An 18611-nucleotide genomic window follows, 5' to 3' on the forward strand; every position below is an offset into this window, starting at 1 on the left:
GGATTGTTTCTTCCAAGAAGAGAAAAGTAAAATTTCTTGAGTCCATTAGTGGCATTGTCAAACCATCAATGTATTAATCTTTCTTCTGTTACGATTTTGATTCCTCATTTTGATTTTTCGTGGTGTTCATGATCTTAAAGTATGTCTTTTCTTTGGTTATATTCATTTTTTTTTCGAAAAACTTCAACTCAAACCACCTGATTTTTGTAGAGTTTTCACTTTTGTTGCTGAAATTTTAAGGAATTTTGATCAGGTTCGTAGCATATTGTTTTTTACTGAAAGTTGTTTCTGACTCGGTCCTCTTTTTTTTTTTTTTACCATATAGGTCATGACATAGATCACGGTGTTTAGTCTTTTGTTAATGGAGTTGTTTGTTTGATGATGTCTGACAGGTGTCTAATGCACGTTCCAAGAGGATCACGATGTTATGGAAAAGGGGTTAAAGCATAAACTTACATCCTTTTGGTCTTATTTTTGGTTTGAGTTTTTGGATATTATGTTTTGGGATTTCCTATAATTGAGGATCAATGTTTGGGTTTCATGTCTCAATATGAGATAATGTTAAACCCATCATCATCGTTTGGTATAAATTTCCTTTATAATGTCATATAAAAGAGTTCTATTGAGTTTATGTTCGATCAAATGTAGCAAGTTTTACATGTAGGTCATCATTGCAGATGGAATGGCAGGGTATGCTATGTATCACTCAGACAAGTCAAAATTGCTATAGGTATGGATGTTTCTTTTTCAAGATTTGATCACACAACTTGATTTATTTGCAAATCAACTCCCATATAATCACGTTGTCTCATGATTATTTTGAAAAATATGAAGTAGGTGGGAGGGAAGACCCACCATCTAGCTTCCCGTTCAAAATGGGTTTATGTTAAATCTTTGTATTTAGAAGGAATCATCTAAGTGGGTGGGTGTGGGTGTGATTAGAATGAAACCTTTTTTCTTTCTAATTTTTCGCATTACAATATAATACTTTACAAGTGTTTTTGCCAAAATAAGTGCTACTGAGGTGTTACACTGTTGTTGATAATCATATGCAAGAATATCATAACATCATAGAAACAATATCATAACATCACAGAAAGAAGAAAAAGGGTTAGAAAGTTCTATCCCAATAAAATTTCATAATGAATGTGATCATATCTTATTTTCTCATTGCTGTGACTTTTCTTGAAATAATATTTAGCCTAATTACTTAGCAGGTTTGCCGGTGCATGTAGGATGCTTCTACACCAAAACTAAGTTATCAAGTATGAACTTGCTTTTCATTCTATAATTTATGTGTTGTTTTTTGTTTTGGAAACAAACATAAACTAAGGGAAGGTCAAAGTGTGATAATATAAAGTATACATCATTAGAACGTCTCAAAATTCAAGCCTAGAGCGAATACACAAATGATTATTTGAAGTTAGTAAACATGTAATTGTAATATTGAACTTTGTGTTTGTGGTGAATGAAATGTAAGGTGCTTACGTAGGTGATAAGAAAATTGCTATTTGTGTGTATTCAAGTAATGTTGAATATTATCTAATTAAAAAATGATGCAAATTGTATATTGTCTAAATAAAACTTATACTTTATTCGTTTAATAAAATTTTATAAACCTAGTAAATCTTTAATTCATTTTTTTTGTTAATCTCCTTATATATAATGATATAAATGATCCGATTTGATTCTGATATGATATATAATTATTTCAACTAATAATTGGAATATTTCAAAGTGATTAGTTGTGTACTAAATGATATAATGCTCAAGTAAATCTTTAATTCGTAGTATTTTTTTTGTTAATCTCCTTATATAAAATAAAAGGAAATAATATGATCCGATTTGATTCGGATATGATATATAATTCTTTCAACTAATAATTGGAATATTTCAAAGTGATTAGTTGTGTACTCTATAATACGCAGAAGCACGTGGAAGTGTGTCATCCGATTAGGATGAAGAAATTCACATGACATCTGCGTGTACTAAAATCCAATCCGAAATCTAACAAAATTTCAACAAATTCAACAACAATTACATATTTTCTCATTTTCTCAAACCCTCAAACTACAAATAAAATACATGTCGATCGGATCGGTGCCACCAAAGCAACGGAAACAACAAGAACACGTCAGGGTCCCACTCCCACCCCTCATACCACTTCCTCCACCTTCAGATCAACACTCATTCCAGTTCGTTTAAATTCTCTGCGTTTTGCCTACATTCGATCCTGTTCATTACAAGCATTGCTTTCACAACTTATAAACCGTGTTGATTTCTCGAAATTTTGTAACTGAAGATGCAAGCTCTAAGCGTCAGTGTCAATGGTTTCCATGTCCAAAATCGTAGCAGTAGGGTTTCGTCGGGTTCGTGTCAATTCATGAACAGAAAAAGCACTGTGCGCATGATTGGGAACGGGAGAGATTCTGATTTTGTCTCGCGACTCGGCTCCGGTCATATGCGACGCATGGAGCTTGGTAGCGCCGGCGCCGGAAGTGTGTTCCGCTCCTCTACAAAGTCCAGATCAGTCAAAGCTCAAGCTTCCGGTTTGTTTCATTGGATTATGCTCTCTATTTACACTTCATAATTCGATCTAATTTTGCGCACAACTATTCTGTGTATTGATGTTTGACCTAATGTCGTTTGATTCTTCTGTGATTCAATTAGTTCGGTTAACTTGTTCAATGTTGTTTGAGATTTTGAATGTTGTAATCAACGTGTGTATTCTGGCTATGATCTACTAGTGAAAACCATTAGACATTCAATTTAGAATCACCATTTTTTAACACAAATGCTCAATTTCAGATGGAGATATTACTCCTCTGAAGATCCAATCAAAGTCTTCTGGATCAGTTTTGCCTTATGTTGGTATTGCAAGTCTGGGAGCAATACTGTTCGGATATCATCTAGGGTACATCACATAATTCTACATATCATAAAACTCCTACTGTTCTATAATACAATTCTCATCCAATTCCCAATCTGTTTCTGCTTCAGTGTTGTCAATGGTGCACTTGAGTATCTTGCCAAGGATCTTGGTATTGCTGAAAACACAGTCCTACAAGGTAAATTCCACTGAAATTATGAGATAATACTTGATATTGATTTACATTTTGGTTCATTTCAATGGTTCCTCTGCTCCACATTGATACAGGATGGATTGTTAGCTCAACCCTCGCTGGTGCCACAGTTGGTTCATTTACAGGAGGATCTTTAGCTGACCAATTCGGAAGAACAAAAACTTTTCTACTTGATGCAATTCCACTTGCAGTTGGAGCATTTCTTTGGTTTGATATGACATTCTCCCATCTTTTAGCTATCACAATTGTGGTTATGCTTTTGTATCTATAAATCTTATTAATATAATCATCCGAATCTCCAGTGCCACAGCTACAAATGTACAAACTATGATCATAGGCCGCTTGCTTGCTGGCATTGGAATCGGCATATCATCTGCTATTGTCCCTCTCTACATATCCGAGGTAAAAACAAGATTCTACATTTTTATTCAAAAACTTTACATTTCTCACATTAAACATATATTTTTTTTAGATATCACCAACCGAAATCCGTGGCACACTTGGGTCTATCAACCAGCTATTCATTTGCATTGGAATCCTTGCAGCTTTGGTAGCTGGACTACCTTTAGCCGGAAACCCTCTATGGTGATTTAATGTTTCCCACTATTTTCAAAACACAGTACAATCTGTTATGTTCTGTTCTGTCTTGTCCTGTCAGTACTGATTCTATGTTTGTTTTCCAGGTGGAGAACAATGTTTGGTATTGCAGTGATCCCATCAGTTCTATTGGCAATTGGAATGGCATTTTCTCCAGAATCCCCTCGGTGGCTTGTTCAGCATGGGAAAATCTCGGATGCTGAAAAAGCAATAAAGACATTATACGGTGAGGGGAGGGTCACGGAAGTTATGGCGGACTTGAGTGCATCCAATCAAGGCTCAGAAGAACAGGATGCTGGTTGGTTTGACCTTTTCAGTTCCCGCTATTTCAAAGGTGAAATCAAATCACTACATATAAGTATATAATAGCAACATGTTATTTAATCATTATTATAAAACACTTAACGTTTTTATTTTGATTTTTTTTATGGTAGTTGTGAGTGTTGGTGCAGCACTTTTCTTGTTCCAACAATTGGCGGGAATAAATGCGGTCGTGTATTATTCCACTTCTGTCTTCCGTACAGCTGGCGTTGCATCTGACGTGGCAGCAAGTGCTGCTGTTGGAGCTGCGAATGTTTTTGGTTTGATTATTGTTTTTTGGTTTTTTAATTTGGAGATGGAAAATGGTAAAAATTTTTGTTTTTTTTCTAATGCATGGAAGTTGGTTTTATTTCAAGGCACAATGATTGCGTCTTCTTTGATGGATAAACAAGGGAGGAAAAGCCTTCTCATCACAAGCTTTTCTGGAATGGTATGCACATGATTTAAATTGGTAAAAAAAAAAAAGATGGTGAATTTTGTTAAATATCATTTTTGTAATTATATAAAGTTCAAAAATATTTGATACACATGTTTTGTCTGCAAGGCTATTTCCATGATGCTGCTCTCATTATCCTTCACTTGGAAAGTTTTAGCACCATATTCCGGACCACTTGCTGTCATCGGAACTATTTTGTAAGTCAAAATTTTTTAAAAAAAATTATATAAACTTATTCATATAATTAATTACAACATATTAATTATTACTTCTTCAGGTATGTGCTATCATTTTCACTTGGTGCTGGACCTGTTCCTGCTCTACTATTACCAGAGATATTTGCCTCCAGAATTAGAGCAAAAGCAGTTGCCTTATCACTTGGAATGCATTGGGTAAGTTTATTTTATGTTCAATCTTTTTTTTAAAAAATGATTGTTTTTACTAACAAATGGTGATTTTTTTTTAACGAGCAGATATCAAACTTTGTAATCGGGTTGTATTTCTTGAGTGTGGTGACTAAATTTGGGATAAGCAAAGTGTACCTGGGATTTGCATCCATCTGTGTTCTTGCAGTTATGTACATAGCTGCCAATGTTGTTGAAACAAAGGGGAGATCTTTGGAAGATATTGAACGTGAACTTAGCCCAGCTATATAATATATATAGATATAGATATAGCTCACTATATCTATATGCACATTTTTAGGTTTCATCTTCATATTAATAATAAGCTAGTTTCTGCAATCTGCCCACATTGTAAATTTTCTGATACTATGGGCACTTTTTTGACACATTTGACTTTTGGGGTTTCAGTGTTTTTCGATATATCAAAGTAAAAATTTGATGAATGTTGTGATATTTGCTTCTAGATTGTAAGGGTAAAACGTTCATATAGATATGTAGGGCAGTTTTTTCCACTTAATACATTCAGAAGAGAAAACACATTACACAATGATCCTAAGAATCTTCATCTCTGGACTACATGTTGGATTTCCTTTCCCATCTTTCTTTGGTGTCAAGCCTACAAATTAATATGCAAAATTAGTAAAACTAAAAAGCATTTATGAGGTAAAATTAAAAAAAAAATGATAATAGCTTACCCCCAGTGTAACTTATGTGGTTTCTTTGATGGTATTTGTGGTTTTGACAATGAAGAAACATCTAATGTGGTAGAAGTAGAACTGCTTGTATCTTCAGCTGTTATACATGGGATTTTGGTTGCTGCAAATTCATCAACATGGCTATCCTTCTCTTCTAATCTGTTTGGCCTAGATGCCTTCCCTGAAGAACCATGATTCATCACCTTACAGTGAAAAATAAATAAATAAAACATAGTTTTAATGGAAGCTGTCGAACGAACCTTGTGATTTCTTTTTGACTTTGGATTTTTCTTTTATCTGTAATCGCCTCTTGTGCAGTTCCTATCGATGAAAGGATCACAATCAAACAGATCATAGTCAGTTCCAGATCCTATTATTATGAATTGGAATTCCAAATTAGATTCCGACATGGTGATGCAAATAGAACTTTGGATTCCTAAATCGAAGAGCATAGAAGAAGCAAATCAGATATCAGAATAAATCCGATGTAGCTACTGTTTGTAGATAATCGGAGGAATCGACGAATCATCACAGACGCAATATCATAATTTTGATAAAAAAAAAAAAAAAAAGTTGAATCATGGAACCTGGAACTTGGAAAGGCGAGCTTGGGCAACAGCAGATGAGGGCTTGAATTTAGGGTTCAGACACGCAGCTGATGCGATTGCTGCTTCTCTCCTTTCGTCTTCCTCCATTCTCGTTTCAAGGGTGTTTTGTATGAGTTTTCTACCGAAACACCGTTAGTAAACAACAGGGGCATTTTAATGGCACACCTAAAAACTTATAACAACCCAATTAATATATAAATTTACATATACCTCCCCTGAGATATATCAAACTTTTAACTTAAGCCTTTATTTTTAATATTTATTATTAAACCTTACAATTAATATATAAATTATTTTTTGCAATCTTAAAAGTTATGCATTTTCCAACAACTTTTATTTAATTAAACTTATATTATAATAAAATATTTTGTATTATTTAATAAAGTTTTAATTACAATGTTCTTTAATATTTGTACTTTTAAATTCATACTTATTCACCAAAAATGTAACGATAAACAAACCGTATATCCAAACGTTCTAAATTGTTGCATTCTAAATAGTTTGACAAAAATTCATTAATTTTTGTTGGAACAGTGTAATTTTATTTAAAAATTAATGAAGAGTTAAAAAGGCTCGTAACAATAAAATAGAAGATAAAATTGAGTTTTAAAACCAATAAACCAAAACACAACTTAGTTTTCCTACATCTATTAGAAATTTATTAAAACGATCTATCAACCATCTCATCAAAACTGATGAATTTCCTAGGTATAACCGTTCCAAAAATAATAAAAATTTTAAAATTTCAAATACAAAAAAAAAAAAAAAAAGTCATCAAAACAGTCTATAACACATTTCGTTGCCTTCCAATCAACCTAATGAATCCAACCACATAACAACTAGTGTTTGAATAGTATGCGAGTCAGGAAAGAATCTAAATATGATATATATTTTAAATTTACAGTACAACTTCTAGCTTTACAAAACAAAAGTTTTCAGTGCGGTGTGGCCTCAATCCGATATATATTTTTAATTTTTGTATTTTTTTAATTTAATGTTATTACTAATATGTAACTATAAGAGGAAACAAACCCAACATATATCCAAATGTTTATAAATATTGATAAAAACTCATTTATTTTCTATTTATTTAATAAATAAACAAATCTAAATATGATAATTTGTTCATTTAAATAAGCAAAAGAAAACGATATATATATATATATATATATATATATATATATATATATATATATATATATATATATATATATATATTCAAAATTATTATTTTTTATAATTACCATATCCGAATACTATTGAAATATTTCTTCTATATACAGAAACTTCGCTATGCATTATAATAATATAATTATGTTTGTCGATTGTTTCTCATATCATATACAATTTGTGTGGGGGTATATAATAATAATAATAATAATAAGAATAATAAAGATGCAAGAGTAATTTTTTAGATAAAAATATTAAGAATCGAATATAAATGTAAATAAGAGGACTAAATATGTAATATTTCAAAAAGTGTTTACCGTTAGTTATATAGTTAAGGACTTAAGGTGCATCTAAAATAGAAATTTAGTTATTAATAAGGAAAATGAAAATTGAAAAAAATCAATCATGTCATTATGTTAAATAGTCATGTAGGCGGTTTTGACTTTATGAATGTGGTTTTAGGTGCCAATAACAACTAAGAAACAATATCTTTTATATATATATATATATATATATATATATATATATATATATATATATATATATATATATATATATATATATATATATATATATATATATATATAATGGTTAACTAAAACTTTGGACTTTATAACCATGTTTTTTTATATATTTGACAATTAATCTTGTTTGACCTGTTCAAAATAGGATAATATGACTGGTAATTATAGATAATATTACATTATTATGAACAAACCAAACTTCCTTACCTGTTTTAGTAATATCGGGTTTTTTTATGTTAAATGCGAGTAACCATAAGATCCAATGATGTGACAAAGAATTAGGTTATTGAGTCTTGGTGTTAGGTCCGGAGTAGGTGTCATAAGCGGGTTCCTGACTATTATAAATCTAGTTAATGGAGAAAAAAATGTTAGAACTGTATTAGGGATTGTGCCTGAAAGCATGCTCCGACAGTCAAGTTAGATCGATTTGTATGGGAGATGGTTTCTCCTTGATGGAGAGCCATTTTTATGGGAAGAGTGTATGTATACAGTGGAGGCTCATGTTTGAGAATGAGAGATCCTCCTCATGGAGGATGAGGTGTTCTATTTATAGATCTAGTTAATGGACAATTAGGTTATGCTTGGGCCGGACCAGTTCAGGTTCAACCAGTTGTGGGCTAGGTTTTGCTGCCAAACCTCTAAAGTGCATACAACCTAGCCATTTAAGTGCATACAACCTAACTCCTAACTAGTTGATCCTAAAATGGGATGGCCCAATCCATGACCATCTCCTCATACACATCGATCTAACTTGATCGTTGAATCTAGCCTATTCCCTGGTTATAGTCCCTAAGGCAGTCTAATGGTTTTGCTATCTGATGGCAGCTGGGAAGCAAGTTCAGAGCCTACTAACGATGCTTACTTCATATCTATAATCCATATCTTACACCAACACCAAATGGCACAATTTTATGTCACATTAGTGTGTCTTATGACTACTGCACTTAGTAATGAATTTGGAAAGACGAGCTTGGGCAACAACAGAGGTGGGCTTAAATTTAGGTTTCAGACACGCAACTAATGTGATTGCTACTTCTCTCCTCTCGTCTTCCTCCATTCTCGTTTCAAGGTTTAATCTTAATCTAATAAGCATGTTTTGTATGAGTTTTCTACCGAAACATGATTAGTACCAACAACATCCCCGATGTTAGCAAATTACTGAAAATGTCATTTTGGGGTAAAGTTGCACATTTGGTCCCTATCTTTTGTTTTGTACTCGGACTGCAACATCCTGAAAATTTCAACAAATTTAAATTTTTCAAAACAATCCTTTTGATAATAAAATGTTTACAATATAACGCTCTCAAACATTATTTGAAAATCAGAGTTTTCCAAGATCCAATTTGTTGTAAAACCAAGGATGTGTACAATCAGACCTTCGCCTTGCCATTTTGATCATCTGAAGAACCTGAAACCATAAACAAAACTATAAGTACAAAGCTTAGTGAGTTTCCCCCAAAATATCACCACACAACAGATAACATAGACCAACAAACAAACAACATGCATATAGAGTCTGTAGTATGACCGAACCGCCCCCACCGAGCATGCAATCTATTTGGTCCAATCTCAGAACTTTCATCATGTCTGGTCCGCTCTCCCGGGCCTTCAGCCTATCTGGACCGTTCTTCGGGCCTTCGGCCTAACTAATGTGCCCTAATGGTCCTGCAGTCTATTCGGTCCACCCTTGGGTCTATTGGTCTTCAGCACAAAGCAAGACCGCCTCAACCCAACCAAACACAATATGTCGACATATAAACAATCATGATCAAGCAGACACATAATACACGTAACAACAATCATACAAATCACTACTACCTACTAATCCTTTCACCACATATAGTCCCGCTACCATCTAACCCCCATAGAATGTGTAACCATAACTAACCATAGGTGAGATAGCCACCCGAACAGATAGTCCTACTCTAGAGCCACAACCAAAGAAGGAACAGGCAAGAGAGCCTAGACCAAGAGTTCTTAGGCTATCCTATGTAACCACTGACAGTCCCTAAGGGCACTCCATAGATGATAACCAGCAAGCACATATAACATACAGTTTTATAGGTTATTACCACAAAGCAACAAACATAGATCTAACTGATCACTACAGCATATCAGGATACTATTACCTTGTCTGGAAATAGTTGATGTGTGATGAAATAAAATGATGAGAGATAGGTAATGATAATTAGGTGAGGATAGATAGGTGATGTAGGATAAAAGATACGAGATGTAGTCATCTACCAGAGTATAGATGGCGACCACAAACCATTATAGACAACCCCGTGGAAACACCAACAAGCTCATAACCTGTAGGTGATGAATTACGAATTCAGACGATGTTGTAACTACGTATTCATGCGATGATACTCTGACCCCTTACTACGAATTACGAGTTCAGGCGATGTTGTAACTACGTATTCATGCGATGATACCCTAACCCTTGTTGGGAACGTATTGAGGGAGTAATCCCTAAATCAATACTGTCTACGCGATGTAGGCGATGATACTTAGGGAGAGTCCTTAGGAACAAACATATAAGAAAAGGTGATGTTGAGAGATGAGAGGTAAATATGATGTAGGAGATGACCCTTAGGATAAATCCTTAGGGAAGGTACTTAGGAATAAAGAAGATAATGGGGATGGGTAATTGGGTTAATTGTTTGATGATTAAACATAATAATTATATTATTATGGGTTAAAAGCCCTATGTACTCACCAGGTTTCCCAACCTGACCCACTCAGTTTACTTATATCACAGGTGACGATGTGAAGTTACATTACACTGAGAGATTAAGGAGATATAGATCACTAGTGTAAATGAATGTAAGTTCTGTTTATGCTTATGTTTTTGTATTGACGATGACATCCCAATGTTTTAAAATGAATAAAAATACATTTCTTCGGAAATGCTTTGATAATGAAATTTTCATGTTTTTCTGGGAACAAATTCCGCAACGTTTTTATTGAAAGAGATACTCTGATTTTTATAAGGGTTTAGGTCATTTTTGGTCACATAACTTTTGGTTTTGTACTCATTTGGTCCCTTAACTCTTTTTAAGTTTTAAAAGGTCATCAAACTTTTAACTTTATGCTCATTTAGTCACTTAACTTTTGGTTTGGTCGCTTAACTTTTAGATTTGTGCTCATTTAGTCACCTAACTTTATGCTCATTTAGTCAGTTAACTTTTGGTTTGGTCGCTTAACTTTATGCTCATTTAGTCACTAAACTTTTGAAAAAATTTAAAAAATAGTGACTAAATGAGCATAATTTTAAAATTTAGGTGACTAAATGTGACCAACCTAAAAGTTAAGTGACCAAATGAGCACAAAGCCAAAAGTTTGATGACCTTTTAAAACTTAAAAAGAGTTAAGTGACCAAATGAGCAAAAAACCAAAAGTTAAATGATCAAAAATGACTTAAACCCTTTTTATAAAGCATAAACAAAATCGGTCTTTTCTGACCGTGAAAGTGGGGATGTCACATCAGGTGTTACAGTCAAAGTATAGGTGATGGTAGTTCAAGTAGGAAAGGGAATGTTGGGAAGAAAGTGCAAAGTGTGGGTGATGGTAGGCAAAGTGGAAGTCAAAGTACAAGTGATGGTATGCAATTTAGTGGTGTAGGTGATGGAAGTTCAAGAAGGAAAGGGAAGATAGGGAAGAATATTGCTTAAGTTGTGTATGTGTTGTCTTTGTTACGAACCAATTATGGTGTTATGATCTTTTGTATCTATTGTATCTATCATTATGTTATGAACAATTATGTTATGATTTTTTGGATCTATGTTATGAAACATTATGGTATAAACAAGTATGTTGCCTTGATGTATCTGTATTTTCTTCTATGGTATGAACAATTATCTTTTGAATTCCATGAGTAATTACACATTGATGCTATTAATTTATTGCCCTATATCTGTATTTTCAATTGGTATTTAATTCCATTCCATTTAATTCAATTCTATTCAATCATTCAATTCAATTATATTCAGTCATTCAATTCAATTCCATTCAATCATTCAATTCAATTCCATTTCAATAGACAGCCTTTCCAGCCGTTAGTTCCATTACAAACCACTCAATTCCATTCCATTATAAAAACAATCAAACCATTCTAATTGTCAATTCCATTCCAGTTTAATTCTATTGCACACCACTCAATTCCATTCCATTATAAAATAGTCAATTCCATTCCAAAAGTCAATTGTATTCCAACAGAAAGTCCATTCCAATAGTCAATTCCATTCTTACATTGCCATTCTATTACATTACTACCTTGATGAAACAAAGATGAGTACATTGACAACGTAACTTAATGCTTGTAAATTAAAATTGACACAAAAACCTAACTGAAGACTAATAACAACCTCAAGATCATATTCCACTACTAGAAAAACAGCCTTTTACGACGCTCATTGCGCGTCGTAAAAGGCTCAGACGACGCGCAAATGCGCGTCAAGGAAGGCCCTGTCATAAAGAGAGACGACGCGCATTTACGACGCTCATTTACGACACACAATTACGACGCGCGTTTATGACACGCAATGCGTATCAAGAAAGGCCCTGTCATAAAGGAAGATGACACGCATTCGCGTGTCGTAACCTTATGACGCGCGTGTTAATGACACACAATGCGTATCATTAAAACCCCTGTCAAGAAAGGCCATGTCATAAATGAAGATGACACACATTTTTGCGTATCGTAATCTTTATTTTTCTTTTAAAAAAAATTATTTATAGATTTACTATTTTTCAAATTAAATTTGCATTTCATGTCTCATAATAGAAAATAAAATACCATATACAAAAAATACAATCCATTACACAAAAGTTAATGTCATACAAAATACAAAATAAAATACAATAAATAAGAAAGATAATTCTTTGCACTAAAATGTCAAATACAAATAATCATTGCTAACTATATAACCTAGTACTACATTGCTATTAAAGAACATCATCATAACTCACTGAAGGTCTTGGAACAATGTTCTCATCATCAACTCTTACACCAACCTTGCTTTAGTAAATGACTTTCACGCAATCAATTTCAAACAATTATACAAATAATTATAGGAGGCATACAAGATATCGAAAAATTTATAAGATTATCCAACCAAAATAAAATAACATAAAAAAAAACATACCTGTTATATGGCAGTGGCAGCAGGATTTCTCCGGGTTGGCATTAAAGGTGGTCTTCCGGTGGTGGCTGGTGGTCACCGAAAAACAACACATCAGTAAAAAAAACAAATCAAAGAATCCTTACCTGTTCTGTGGGCAGTGGCCACTAGATTTTTGGGGTGTTCAACAGTGGTCCTCCGGTGGTGGCTTGTGGTCATCGGGGATATACTAGAACACATCAACAAACTTCAACAATTGTATACCAACAAGAAATTACTAACCGTAACTCTATATGGATGATTGCTTTTATGAGGATAAACCTCAGCACCAACAGAAAAGCACTCAACACATACATCAAAATCAGAGCAACAAGCACTCAACACAAAGAAGAGGACCTAACTTTAACTTCATGTAATTTTAGTTAATAATAGAAAAGAATCCTCTCCCTTTGTTACTTCCTTTTCCACAACCACTCCCTTTGTTTTTGCTTTTTCACCAACACCATAGTTCCCCCCTTTTCTTTCTTTCCACTTTTATCTGCAAACATTATTAAAATTAAATAATAATAATAATAATAATAATAATAATAATAATAATAATAATAATAATTACCAACCCTTTTGCTTTCTCACTAAATATTCAGAGGTTCAGGGTTTTCAGGGAAAAATGATAATGACCTTTATCTTTATCTAAATTCACTCGATTGAAATTCCCTTTATTCTTCTTACTTCGACTTGTGATACTTGCTAGAAAAGAAGAAGCAATCTCATTGGCTCCATAACTAATTGAACTCAAGATTCCACTAGATGATGATCTACCAAGTCCTTTAACATATAAAGGGGATAAAATCAATTTTTAAAAAGGATGACCCCTCTGGTTGATCTATCACCTCAGTCCACCTTATAGCCCATTGGTGTAAAACTTGCCTAACCTGCTGTTATGAGTCTAAAGCAATATTCAGTAGAAAACTCAAGATTCAAATGAATCGTATTATGCACCTAGCTAGCTTGTTTAGCTATACATATAATTAAACAACTTTAAAAAGGGTACATAATGAGTGAACATACTGCCAACTGGCTATTAATTTTAAAGAGTATTGCATGTGTCGTGTAGTGTTAATTTAAACAAGAAAGAAATCAAGTGAAACTCCATCATATATATATATATATATATATATATATATATATATATATATATATATATATATATAGAGAGAGAGAGAGAGAGAGAAAGAACCTGTTGTGCCTGAAGACAAGCATATTTCCAAAAATGCCCTTGCACAACAAGGTGGATTGCAACCATTACTGGATTCCAAAAATGCCCTTGCAGGACAACAACCTGTTGTGCCTGGAGACAAGCATATTTCCCTTGGACGCCCTTTGCAAGCCCAAACGGAGAACAGGTTGACAAGGGCAATATCGGAAGGAGGAGCTAACAAAAACCATGTGTTAAGAGTTAGAAACTAGACTTCACAATGAAGAAATAAATAAACAATGGTTTGAGAAAAATTTGACAAAAATAGACAAACCTGCCATATGCATATTGTGGAGAAATGATTTTGATTCCTCTTTAGTAAGTGATCCAACTAACCATGGTAAAACACATTCAGTTACTCTAAAAGGCATTACACATAAACTTTGGTATAAGAGCTCTCGTTGTCTTTTAGGAGTAAAATGCTTGTGTGCAAGTGGGAGAACCTGAAATTGAAATCACATAAGGGCGTTATGGTAAATAAAAGTCATAAAAAGAAAGACTAGTGATTCACTATTTCACTCATTCACCTGAAGTTCTTCAATTTGAAATGTTTCTCAATGATGGACATGATATGATCAGCACGTGAGCATAACTTTGAACAAAATTCAGATAAAGATGAATTTGCTCCATCTTTTTCTATGCTTTCAATCAAACATCTAAATTTTTCAAAGTCACTCTCTGCTTCTGTGTGTTCTTGGGCGAATGACAGCTCAGCATCTACAGTAGGGAATATAACTTTATCTTCTTCAATAATGCATTCAAAAGGATAAAATTAATATCAAAGTATCAATGTTTCAATATGCAAACTTGTCAAATTCACGTGATTGCTACAGAAGGGTACCTATGGAATATGCAAACTTCTGGAATAAATTGGCGTCTTTTATTAAACGCGGATATATCTGAAAAGTCTCCAGATAACTGTATCCTTCTAGCTGTTTCAGCTATATCAAGTAATTCTTTTATTATAGCTTCGTGCCAGTGTAATATTTCATCTACAGGGCGATCAGGTAGTGAATCTATGGAATCGTCAATTGACCTCAAGAAAGATTCTCGTTTTTTAGGTCTGGAAGATAAACATGGACAATAATGCCCTTCCTCACACTCTTCAGAGCTTTTTCGCTTTTTAAAACCATTTGCACCATCCATCCACATGAATATAATCTTAAATTAGTATAAGAAGTAATTTGTCAAATAGGAACGAGAAAATGAGTAAAAGATGAACATGGACAAAAATACCCTTGCTCACCTGTTGAAATAGCTTTTCTTATGGGATTACTTTGCATAAACAATTATGCATCTCATGGCGTTCTTCAGAAAATACAGAAGCTGAAAGCCATGGAAGAAACTCTGCCATCATGTTTATAGGAATGCTGCATAAAAATTGCCAAACTAACGAAGCTTGTTCCTCAAATGAAAATTTCTCAACGAGCAAGGGGAACACCTAAAATGAGAATTAACAATTTTTTTGTTTGAATATTGAGATAATAACATGATTCTTGGATAAACTTGTTAGACATTATTACCTGTTCTTCTTCTTTGGACATGTGTTGATTGATTGATGTTTGAAGGGCACCTGTCCAGGATGCTAATTCTCTTCTGAAGCTTTCTTCATTTTGCATGTCTGAATCCAGTAATGTGAACAGTTGATCAAAGATGACACTTTCGCCCTCGTGTTCAAGAGAATACATTCTAGCCATGTTCTTGACACGGTCGTCTAAGGCTGGAAAAATAACCTGAAAGTATGAAAGAAATAAACATGTTACAAATCTTATGCAGCATAGCACCATATCATTTTAGAATGAAGCCACTGATAAGAAAATTAGTAGGATTATTATGTGAAAGTGCAATTCTTCTGTAGTAGCTGGAATATCCCCTGAACACAATATTTCGAACATAACCAAGTTAACATACAAAAACCCTAACAACTTACACATCCATGAAATCAATAATAGATGTGCAAATCGCAAAAGCATAATCTTCCCTGAATTCATTGAATCTTCTAAGTTTCTATTCACTGATATTGCATTCTTGAGGTCAACAGAAGGCATCAAATTCGAATCTTGACTTGTGTTCATATGATGAATAAACATATAAGCAAACTCAAAGAAGACGATGATAAATGGAAGGAGAAGAGGGGTGATGGTTGAGTACACGAGTCCAAGAAAGTGTAATCGAGGCTCGGTTACAGGCCAAAGCAATGAACCAAGATCCATGGTTTCCTCTGTCTTCGCCGGGATGGTGACTGATTCAAGAACTCTTTTAGTTGCTGAAGCGCGGTTCCAGTTATGATGCTTCTGGGAAACACGTTGAGATGTAAAAAAAGATGAAAGAGATTAGAATGTCGCATACGAAGATACTTCCTCCATATGGAGCCTAAATAGAATTTGGATCAAAGAGATTAGAAGGTCGCATACAAATAGTATACAGCAAAGAATAATTTGATTTATTACCGATAGATCTTTGAGGAGGTGAAGTGTGAAGAAAGCTGTGGGGGCTAGGTTTCCTTTACGATTCTAGGGTTTGATGAATTGTGTTAATCGAACGATACATCCTAGGAGATAACTGCTTGCTCTTTCATGGGACTTTCTTTGAGAATTTTAACAAATAACGAGCATACACCGGTGTTCAACACTCTCAGGATTACGACTAAGCAATCCGATTGCAGACGCAGTGTTCTCCTGACCTTCTGGAGATTGAGAAATGAACGAGAAGAAAATGTAGAGAGAGAAAAAAAAGTCTGAGAACCATTTGAAGAAGTTAACGAATTCAGATGAGAAATTAGGGCTCCTATGAAGTTGTATCTCTTCCGTCGAGAACCCCTATGGGTTTGATCTGTTCAAAAGACGGGATTATATTGCGATTTTGTTGTGGGAAAAAAGAGGATTGGTGATGCTATTAGGGTTTTTTTTGGGTATCATAGTGAGAAAGATAGAGAGAGAAGAGAGATGGAAATAAGGCAGAGGGAAACAATGGCGGTCTTTCAAACTTTTGGGATTTTCGTTTCCCCCAGCTGCAAAAGAAAAGAACGCGCCTTTCATTAAAAAAATATAAAGTGACATTTCTAGACGACACCCATTTTTAAATAAGTGCCCTCCGTGTTTTTTTTTGTTCGACATTAATTTTAGGGTACGCATAAAAGCGTGTCCACTATCCTTCAAATTTTAGAAGAGATAACATTATTTTTAGGGCACACGCTTTTGCGTATCTTAAATCACCGCGTGTCATTGTTTGCGCGTCATTAAAGGGCTATTTTCTAGTAGTGTTCTGATGTTGAAGCCCGTCCATTGAGTTCTACAAACTAGGGGATATACTTTTTTTCAGTTTTTTCACCATTAAAGTTTCCCTCATCAACCCAATCTATAAAACCACATTTTGATCCCTACATTTTGAGTAATATGTTGTGTGTTAGAGATACGTGATATATGGATCTACTTAAGATGAAATTATCCTTACCTTCCCAGTACAACAATAGAAAAGTCTTCTAGGGGTTTTCTTGGTAATCGGTGTTCGTATTTGTAACCCCGTAAATTTTCAAACAAAGTTTTCAGTTTCAAGAAAGCATAATTCTCAGTATCACATTTCAAAACCACAGTTGTCAAATTGTCAAAAAACACAAAATCATAAATTGTTTAATAAAATCTAGGATCCTCAAAAACATAAACTCCATATCGTGTGTACAATTAAACCGACACCGACTCAGAACTCTTTCTAAGAAGTTCCCTCTAGGTACTCCCACTCAACACATACTCAAGGCAAATAACATATAACATCAATCAATAGCATACCCTAGACTAAGTCATCATGAATCATGAAACTCTAGCCCTAATTTCTGAAGTACCTAGCCTATCCTCTAGCATGCAACTCTAATATCTCATAATATAAGGAAATAATGGTATTCTGGGAAATCACCGTTCAGGCTCTAGCTAATTGTACACACTGCCCCGTCTTGTTTTCTCTTTAAAACTCTTACTCGTTTTAGAAAAATTATTTCTCTTTATAAATTTTTTCACAATTCCTTAGTTTGAGTCCAGACATACCCGAGAGTACATCTGAATCCTTCAAACCAAGGCTCTGATACCAACTTGTAACAACGTAAATTTTCAAACAAAATTTTCATTTTCAAGACCACATAATTATCAATATCATATTTCAAAACCATAATTGTCAAATTATAAAAAACACGAATACATAAATTGTTTAATAAAATCCAACATCCTCAAAAACATAAACTCCATCTCGTGTGTACAATCAAGCCGGCGCCTTCCCGTGATCCTGAGAAGTACCTGAAACACATAACACATAGCACGATAATCACAAAGCTTAATGAGTTCCCCAAAATACCAAACACATCACATTAGCCTCTCATGGCTATATCTCGATAGAGACCCTCCGGTC

General features: G+C 33.9%; 2 protein-coding genes across 2 annotated transcripts; one reads left to right on the top strand and one right to left on the bottom strand.

The window, feature by feature from the left end:
- Positions 1–2037: 2037 nt before the first annotated feature.
- On the top strand, positions 2038–5284 carry PGLCT (plastidic GLC translocator). Its single transcript, XM_078980566.1, has 12 exons — positions 2038–2549; positions 2809–2914; positions 3001–3068; positions 3158–3290; positions 3386–3485; positions 3556–3668; positions 3767–4014; positions 4115–4261; positions 4358–4431; positions 4546–4634; positions 4715–4829; positions 4911–5284. Exons 1-12 carry the CDS (start codon positions 2303–2305, stop codon positions 5091–5093), a joined length of 1623 nt encoding a protein of 540 aa, XP_078836692.1. The 5' UTR covers positions 2038–2302; the 3' UTR covers positions 5094–5284.
- LOC145031913 (uncharacterized) lies at positions 4715–6294 on the bottom strand. The gene is made up of 4 exons (XM_078980567.1): positions 6124–6294; positions 5797–5857; positions 5537–5717; positions 4715–5457 (listed from the first exon to the last, which is right to left on the bottom strand). Exons 1-4 carry the CDS (start codon positions 6229–6231, stop codon positions 5415–5417), a joined length of 393 nt encoding a protein of 130 aa, XP_078836693.1. The 5' UTR covers positions 6232–6294; the 3' UTR covers positions 4715–5414.
- Between the last annotated feature and the right edge of the window lie 12317 nt (positions 6295–18611).

This window comes from Lactuca saligna, chromosome 2, assembly GCF_052625555.1.
Source record: "Lactuca saligna cultivar CGN05327 chromosome 2, ASM5262555v1, whole genome shotgun sequence".
Taxonomy (NCBI): Eukaryota; Viridiplantae; Streptophyta; class Magnoliopsida; order Asterales; family Asteraceae; genus Lactuca; species Lactuca saligna.

What these genes read in the sequence shown, in the direction of transcription:
- LOC145031913 (XM_078980567.1), bottom strand. Translation starts at nt 6,231, where the DNA reads ATGGAGGAAGACGAAAGGAGAGAAGCAGCAATCGCATCAGCTGCGTGT. An exon ending in AGTCAAAAAGAAATCACAAG is followed by an intron (nt 5,718 to 5,796) that starts GTTCGTTCGACA and finishes ATGGTTCTTCAG; the next exon opens with GGAAGGCATCTAGGCCAAAC. An exon ending in CCACATAAGTTACACTGGGG is followed by an intron (nt 5,458 to 5,536) that starts GTAAGCTATTAT and finishes ATTAATTTGTAG; the next exon opens with GCTTGACACCAAAGAAAGAT.
- PGLCT (XM_078980566.1), top strand. Translation starts at nt 2,303, where the DNA reads ATGCAAGCTCTAAGCGTCAGTGTCAATGGTTTCCATGTCCAAAATCGT. An exon ending in TTAGCCGGAAACCCTCTATG is followed by an intron (nt 3,669 to 3,766) that starts GTGATTTAATGT and finishes TTTGTTTTCCAG; the next exon opens with GTGGAGAACAATGTTTGGTA. An exon ending in TCACAAGCTTTTCTGGAATG is followed by an intron (nt 4,432 to 4,545) that starts GTATGCACATGA and finishes TTTGTCTGCAAG; the next exon opens with GCTATTTCCATGATGCTGCT.